General features: G+C 33.9%; 1 protein-coding gene across 4 annotated transcripts; it reads right to left on the minus strand.

Moving 5' to 3' along the window:
- Positions 1 to 80: 80 nt before the first annotated feature.
- On the minus strand, positions 81 to 7,300 carry LOC110800425 (probable E3 ubiquitin-protein ligase BAH1-like 1). Of its 4 annotated transcripts, none has more exons than XM_022005732.2 (7): positions 7,140 to 7,298; positions 5,711 to 5,871; positions 4,709 to 4,959; positions 3,477 to 3,734; positions 1,344 to 1,481; positions 701 to 759; positions 81 to 382 (listed from the first exon to the last, which is right to left on the minus strand). In XM_022005732.2, exons 2-7 carry the CDS (start codon positions 5,868 to 5,870, stop codon positions 277 to 279), a joined length of 972 nt encoding a protein of 323 aa, XP_021861424.1. In that variant the 5' UTR covers position 5,871; positions 7,140 to 7,298; the 3' UTR covers positions 81 to 276. The 4 variants fall into 4 exon arrangements, with proteins under 4 accessions (XP_021861424.1, XP_021861425.1, XP_021861422.1 ...); XM_022005733.2 differs by having other exon boundaries at positions 4,841 to 4,959; positions 5,711 to 5,875; positions 7,140 to 7,297; XM_022005730.2 differs by having other exon boundaries at positions 5,711 to 5,875; positions 7,140 to 7,297.
- Between the last annotated feature and the right edge of the window lie 1,340 nt (positions 7,301 to 8,640).

The raw sequence follows: 8,640 nt of genomic DNA on the forward strand, positions 1-8,640 counted from the left end.
CAAAGTCGTAGTGCGAACAGTGTATAAAACAAATGGTGCGATATTTCCGTAACGGAGAAAGTATAATAATACTCGAGGCCTTATATGTCAAATTTGATTTAAATATATGCAAAGTTAGTACTTTGTGTTACATAGTATGTGAAATTAGCATCTTCGAAACACTTTACAAAGGTTATAAAACAGAGGGCTCTCTTACATTTAATGTGTACAAAATACAAAAACAGATGATCTTGTCCTGCCACTTTCACCATAAAGCCAATTTTAACAACAAGAAGCTCAAACTGTCATCAGACCATGCAATTGTGACTGCCAATGCTCCTTCACTAGCCGAAGCCGCTCTACTCTCTCTGATTCGAGCCGTTTTCCCCAATACTCTGGACATCTGCATGTCATATACACATAGCACATTCAGGGTATTATGAGTGAATAAGTCTCTTATGAGACCACCATACGCGTAAGACCGCTGATGTCAGCACTAAAAAAAAGAAAAGATAATTGTTTGACTAGAAACTATAATTGTTTGATTGAGAGTATAATTAATAATAGTAGAATATAACTATCTGATCAGATTGAGTAACTATTTGATTAAAAAAGTACAATTATTTTGTAAAAAAATTGGTCTTATACATAAGACCGTCACATATAAGTTTTCGTAATTATGAGTCTACATACTTCTTTTCTGGGTGAGGAATAGACATACCTTTTGCTTAACAGAATGTTGAGTTCTTCTAAGCGTGTAGCATCACCATACACCCTAACCTGAACAAACACGGTAAACACGTTTAATGTTGATCATTCTATGTCAATTACTTTGCTCATCGTAATGTACAGTTGAAGGAAATATGAAATCAGTTATTTCTCATCTATCTATACCTAGTATTTTAAAAGGAAAACCATAGATGATTGGATGACATGTGTCACCCCATCTTTCATCCATAAATTTCTACTTTTTTTTCAATTTTTCCTTTATTGTTTGTTATACGGAATATTTTACAGCTTCAATACCCATTCGGGCTCTTCCACTTCATATTCCCCATTCAACATCAATTCACTATATAAGTCATATATTCATTCAACTTCTTCCACTTCATCTCCCTCTTTAACACTCAATATTAATTTATATACTTTTTCAATTTCCAAAATTTACCTCTATATAAATCATACTCCAATATTCCCACTAAATCACAACCCCTCAATAAAATAGCACTTTAAAAGACGGCTTATCAACCACTATATAGTTATCCGTTCATTAAATGGGCTCAAAAGCTAGTTGATCATGAATATTACACACCTAATGTATTTTTATGTGATTATGCCAAATGGGTGTTTGCAGAAGTAGTTACCTCTCGACATAAAGGACACTTCTGATTTGGAGTAGCTGCTTTCAATCCGTCAACTATATTCACTGAAGCAGCAGAGCAAGCACACATATAGCATAAGATATGCCCACATCTTAGAGCCACTGCGTCAAATACTATATCCTGTTTTTTAAGTTACCATTAGAAAAAACTACTCTTTGCATTCCATACTACTCCCTCCGTCCCGGAATTCTCGACCCTGTTTGACCGGCACAGAGTTTAAGGGACTTGAATTGACTTATTTAATTTAATAGGTAGTAGTTGATAGTGGGGTATTATTTTAATGTAGTTAGTGGGAAATGTGTAAAGGGGTGGGGTTGGGGGAGAGTAGGGGTTGAATTTTTAATTATTTTTTGTATGGAGTAGGGGGTAGGTGGGTTAATAGGGGTGGAGTGAGAAATAATATAATATTGTTAGAATATTTCCATTTTTAGAAACAGGTCAAGTATTAAGAGACGGCCCGATAAGGAAAACAGGCCAAGTATTAAGGGACGGAGGGAGTAACTTTTACGAGGTATAAAGGAAAAAAGCAAAATATGGTTTATGCACCCTGGTGCTCACTGTGCACCTTGTTTTTAAATGAACATATAGTTTAAATACAAAGAACATATTATTTATACTCAAAGAACATATAGCAAATGAACATATAATTCAAACCCAAAGAATATATGTTTCAAATACTCCACTTGTACATGTGCATTGAAATCATCCTCCATGTTCATCAGATTCTCAATGAATATTCATTAGGGTGCACAGTAAGCACTGTTGTGCACCTGGGTGTATAATCCAAATTGCGGGAAAGAAAGACTATGGGGGGTTTAGTTATGTCTTAAAAGAGGTTCGGAGAAAAAAGAAGTTTTTTTGAGGTGAATTAGACTGTAGAGGTCTTAGGCCCCGTTCTTTAGAGCTGAACTGAACTGAACTGAAATAATAAATAATAAATAATAAATAATAAATAATAAATAATAAATAATAAATAATAAATAATAAATAATAAATAATAAATAATAAATAATAAATAATAAATAATAAATAATAAATAATAAATAATAAATAATAAATAATAAATAATAAATAATAAATAATAAATAATAAATAATAAATAATAAATAATAAATAATAAATAATAAATAATAAATAATAAATAATAAATAATAAATAATAAATAATAAATAATAAATAATAAATAATAAATAATAAATAATAAATAATAAATAATAAATAATAAATAATAAATAATAAATAATAAATAATAAAAGTTAACTAATAACTAAAGAATAATTATTAATTAATAACTAAATAACTATATAATAAATAATAATAATAATAAGTAATATAATAATATAAATATAAATATAAATAATAAGTAATATAATAATATAATAATATAAATATAAATAATAAGTAATACAATAATATAAATAATAATATAAGTAATATTATTATTATTATTATGTTAAATTGAATTGAATTAAACTGCATTAAACTGAACTGAACTTAATGCTCCTGAACTGAACTTAATGCTCCTGAACTGAACTGAACTGAATGCTCCTGAACTAAACTGAACTGAACTGCCAAATAAGTCCTGAAACTGAAATTAAGCCAAAAAGAACAGGGCCTTAACCTTTTAAAAAAGCTAATGTGGGTGTTTGGTTAAGAGAGGTTTGGAATAGAGTTTTGAGATGAAAAAGTTCAATATAAGAGCTTTTTGCATTAAAGGTTTGGAGAAATGGGCGTAGAATGAAATACAACTTTGTCTCAATATTGTCTAAAATTACAGCCCTTACCAAGCTTCATCAGTTTATATCAATGGACTTAATGAACATTTCACACATTAAACGGCTAATAACTAATAGCTATTTTACCAAACAATTTACATAAACATCTAACTCAACTAGCTAGTCTAACCACTAATATAAATAACTATAACTAACAACTAGTCAAACCAACTAACAACTACAACTAAATACAGGTAGCCAGTGAATTATAGATTTAGAGTAATCTTGTAGCTTCCTATCATTTGGCTTCCACGACACCTAAGAGTCTAACACACTATTTTTACCAGCATGCATCAACAATAATGTAAAAAAGTCTACAAGCAAAGATAGACATACGTACCAAACAAATAGGACAGATTAACTCCACATCGATCCTGAATGAATCAAAGAGTTCACAACTCATAGAAGGATTGTCATTATTAAAAATGAGGTCCAACCCTTCAAACAATGATGCATCTTTGCTTGTTGCTTTGAGTTTTCTGTCCCTCGAGTTGATCTGAAAAGACATTAGCTCGTAGAACCAAGGAGATTGAAGGACCTCGATGTGCTTAGTTTGGGCACCTGATTTAAATTCTCGCCCTTTTTCACATTTATGAACCTTACCAATCAGCAAAGAACTAGTAAGAAGACAAAATATCACGCATGTAATGGAGGAAATGATTTTGGCACACCATTGTGAGACACAGTTTTCCGTGCTCTACTCACAAGGGCACCTGATTTTAAAAACTCGTCCTTTTTGACATTTATGAACCTTACCAATAAACAAAGAACTAGTAAGAAAACAAAATATCACGCGCGTAATAGGGGAAACGATTTTGGCACACCAGTGTGAGAAATAGTTTTCCATGTTCTACTCACAAGGGAACCTGATTTAAACACTCTCCCTTTTTCACTTTTATGAACCTTACCAATCAACAAATTAAGAACTAGTAAGAAAACAAAATATCACACACATAATATGGGAAATAATTTTGGCACACCATTATGTGACACGGTTTTCTGTGCTCTACTCATAAAGGCACCTGATTTAAACACTCGCCCTTTTTCACATTTATGAACCTTATCAATCAACAAAGAACTAGTAACAAAACAAAATATCACGCTGTAATAGAGGAAATGAATTTGACACACCATTGTGAGACACATTTTTTCCGTGCTTTGCTCACAAGGTATGTGCCTTACTCAATTTTTTGGTGTGTCAAAATCAGTTTCCATGTAATAAAAACTTATATTAGCGTACAACTTCAAGTCAAAACTCAAAAGATTCCAGCTAATTGCCTAAAATTTAGACAACTAACATAGGATGAAATGTCGATAGTTTGCTCCTTAAGAGTATTTCAGATATTTTTCCCCCATGTTTGTTGCCTAGCTAGTTAGACAAGTAGACTTTTTTTAACTCCAAATGACTAATGTGCCTAAGTATGAGAGTGATGGATAGCTCAGTTGGTTAGAGCTTCCATTCCGAATCCAGGTGATCCTGGAATCGATTCTCATCCCCGCCCTTGTGGCTCATTCGGGAAAAAAAAACATAAAAAAAAAAAAAACTAAATTGCCAAAGTATTTAGAAAATACCTTGTCGTACTTTTTAAGGATTTTGCGAAATGCAATGGCATTAAACATGGCATAAATAAGCAGTTCTTGACCTTCTTTTATCAAAACATGATCTTTTGCCTCATTTTTTGAGCAGTCAAAGCAGAAGTATACCCAAATTCTCCATGGGCATGACAATGGTGGATCAAGCAACTTCTGAGCCTCTTTGTCAAAACAATCAACCACAGCTAACATTTCGTCAAATAGGGAAGGGAAGAAATTCCCATCACACACTACAAGAAAAGTGAAGATCAATTAAGGCCACAAATTGAAAATCATACTCCGTATAATGTTTCTAGTTTTAAATCTTAGGACTCGTTTGTTATCACTGTTAGTTTTGAGCTTCTAGTTTTTTGTTTTGAAAGTCATACTTCCTCTGATTTTTAATACTTGCAACGTTTGTGATTTATTTAAGGTAAGATGAAAGACCCTACTGCACTGGTACCTCACACAAGTAATTCCAGCCAACTTTGCAGGTCAGGCTCATTGGAAGTGAGAGGGGATTACAAGGGAAATCTTCATTTCCAAAGAGCCCCTAGTGGGGTTTGATCCCATAACCTTGAGGTTATGAGGAACGTTTGTGATTTCTACACTATTATATATACTTTAACCATTGTTGGTGATTTATACGTAAGATAAAACATAGTCATGTGAGATCTTGTTAGATTCGTCTTAATGTGTATTTTCAAAATATTAATTTTTTATAATTTTGGCTTAAAGAGAATCAATTATATTAACGATCAAAGTTGTGCATTGGCATGCGTGAAAGTGACAAACGTTGCGAGTAAAAATGAACAGAGGAAGTATTGAATCAAGAACTAAAAAATAAACATATTTGTAGTAATCATGTTGGTTTTGAAAACTGACAACATAAAACTGGAAACTACTTTTTGTGGTTTTCATATTTTGGTTTTTAGTTTTGTAATAAAATAAAAAAAAACTAAAAAAAAACGATACCAAACGGGACCTAGTTATCCCACTTACCTGAACAACCAGGGGGACTAATAACAGCTTCATCAAAGGACTGAATATTATGAGTCCTACACTTGTTGATAAGTTTCTTTAGCTTTCTGTATCCAATCCCAGGAAGTGTCTTCTTCCCAAATTGCTTCATGTAATTTTCATAACTCTTGCAGAATTTCATCCTTCCTAATGTAAAGCCAGTCAAACAATCCAAGCAACGTTCATAAAAATTTCAACGTAGTTCTGTATTTATTAGTGTACAAAATTGTTTTAAACAAAGTTTGTAACTAAAATTATACTCATTTTCATTGCCAATTTAGCAAAACAATCAAATAAATACTTGTACAAGTAGCTAATCCCAGCTACTCCCACGCCCAAGTTCATGCATTCCCATGTCTCCTGAAAATTGCAAAAGCATGCTCTTTCTCTCTTTTTCATTTCTCTCTCTTAACTCTCATGAGTCATGACCAAAGCCAAAATGATGTATGTTTTATGATCTTACTTACATATTTGTACCATATAGTAATATTTGAAAACTCAAATGATTTCTCCGTTCTTTATTACGTTTTATTTTAACTATTATTTAAGGTTATGCATCGCACGAGTTTTTTTTTAAATAAAAATACGGAGTAACTAGACCTTTAATTACTCCATAATACTCTCTCCGTCTCTAAATTAAAGATTGTCCCCCATTTTCATTTCGGTCCGTACCTTTGAGTTTGTGCCATATCATTTATCATTTATCGTATCGGATCCTCACCTGTTTTCTCTCACACACTAATATTTAATTCATCAAAAAGATAAAATTACTAACACACTTGCTTGATAAATTGAAAAATATGGTTTGGGCAATCGTGATAAGTTCAAATAAGTTCAACAAGAATAACTCACACAAAACTTCTTCTTATTCGGACAACATAAGTTCAGGAAAAACGCTCGGATAAGTTAATTCTAAACCTGATCAACTATAGTCCGGCCAGACCCGACCCGAAAAAGTACGAGTTTGGGTAGCCAATAATATGCATTTTTTAGACCAAACCCGAGCCCAACCCGTAACAGCTCGTTACGGCCCGCAATGCCCGCACAAAATTTATGTGTGTGGACATGATTTCTTTTGTTAAAGCCCGGCCCGGCCCGGTTTGATCAACTCTAGTTAATTTCAATGAGAATCAGGTGAACCAAAGAGGGGCCTAAACATGCATATTTGTAAAACGGCTAAAAGAAAACTAAAACCTTTGGAAACGTTTCGAAACAGCAAGAAATGTCAAAAGTAAAAGGAGGAGAACGATTAAAGAGTTTCGCCGACACAACTAAGAACAAACATCTCCTCAATTAAACGATTCAGATTTCAGAACTGTTAGCTGATTGACAATTTTCATGTGGGGAAAAACTGAAAAAATATACATAAAATTGAAGTGTAAATTGAGAAGAATATGTGATAAATACTTACAGTATTCAATTTAGAAAAGGAATTCACTTCCATGGTGGATTGGTGGTTTCGCCGGGAAGATGATGGACTAGTTGAGGATTAGCGTTTTGGGGGGTGGACTGGTTATTGGTCGGAGCTACAGCTACTTCATCCCGTATTTTTTATACGGAGTATTTAAATATAATACATTTTCGGGTTTAAATTAGAGATTAAAGATGATGGTGGGTCGGGTCGGGTTGTGATTATGGTCAAGCACACGGGTCATGGCCCTGAATGCCCGGCTACGTCAAACTTATGTATTGGATCAGAATTTTTAATAATGCGGCTCAGACACGGCTCAAGCCCATGTATCCTCGGGTCGGGTAACGTTGTGTCTAAGTATAAGTTTACTCTATTTAATGTGGTTTGTCGTGCCTTTTACCGAAAACATGGAGCGCACGGCCCACGAATACTTTTGTTAAATAAATAAAAAAGTTAATCAAATCAACTGAATAAAAGATTCACTTTCCCTCTCAAAAAAAAATAAAAAAAAATCGCTCATGAATCGTTCAAGAATAAAAATATCTTCTTAATAAGCTAAACTTGAACAAATTTGAGCTTGGACAATCGATGACCCAATTCGTGGACTATGGACCATGAATTAACAACAAGTCAATGGCACTACGTGCATAGATCTGAAAGGCAAATAACAGAAGAGAAGGTGGAGGCAATTGAAACTACGGTTTTTTCATGAAATACCCCTGAGGTTTGCAAAAACGCATCAAATACCCTCGCGTCTTTTGAATCACATAATATACCCCTATTTTTGCGTATTGTTCATGAGATACACCTTTGAGTTAACGGCGTTAGTCTGCCGTTAGTCGCGTTTTACTATTTTGCCCTTAAAACATGTTTTTTGACAAAATTCCCAAAGAAATCTCAACCATTTTCTCTATCTTTTTCTCTCTCCTCTCCGATGTTCTTCCTCCGGCTCTCTGGTCGCCGGCGGCATCCGATCTCCGCTCTTTTTTCGCCGGCGGAGGCCGATCTCTGGTCGCCGGCAAGCCTAACCCACGATTTTGAAGTATAGTGGCTACTACAAATAGGGGCAAGATGTTGGTGATCCTCGTGACCAGATTCCAAACCCAACAGCCTCACTTGCATCATCCTCGTGACCAGATTCCAAACCCAAATTATTTTCTCTCTCCTTATCAAGTAAAGCTCTACAAAGCTTCTTCTCTTTCCTTTGATAATTATAATTGCCCAGTAGAAGGAAGTTTCTCATTGGGTTTGAATTAGGGATGGGTTTCGGGTCTTCTGGCGAGGGATCGACAAATTTCGCCGGATTTTGATTGGTGGTTTGGTTGTGATTCTTGGGTTTGTTGTTGATTAGTTCTTTTGATTACAAATTGGCGTTTGATTTCTAGGCTTTTTTTATTTGGTTTGATTCGCCTGTTGAATGTGATGTGGTTATTGCAGTGCCTGATTCTGGGGTTGTTGCTGCTCTTGGGGATGCTGAGAAAGCTGGTGTTCCCTTTCAAAA

Source organism: Spinacia oleracea, chromosome 3 (genome assembly GCF_020520425.1).
Source record: "Spinacia oleracea cultivar Varoflay chromosome 3, BTI_SOV_V1, whole genome shotgun sequence".
In the NCBI taxonomy this organism is placed as follows: Eukaryota; Viridiplantae; Streptophyta; class Magnoliopsida; order Caryophyllales; family Amaranthaceae; genus Spinacia; species Spinacia oleracea.

Coding starts and splice junctions, on each gene's coding strand:
- LOC110800425 (XM_022005732.2), bottom strand. CDS start 5,870: ATGAAATTCTGCAAGAGTTATGAAAATTACATGAAGCAATTTGGGAAG. Junction 4,960..5,710: donor TAGTCCCCCTGGTTGTTCAG/GTAAGTGGGATA, acceptor CTTTTCTTGTAG/TGTGTGATGGGAATTTCTTC. Junction 3,735..4,708: donor TCCTTAAAAAGTACGACAAG/GTATTTTCTAAA, acceptor CTGATTGGTAAG/GTTCATAAATGTGAAAAAGG.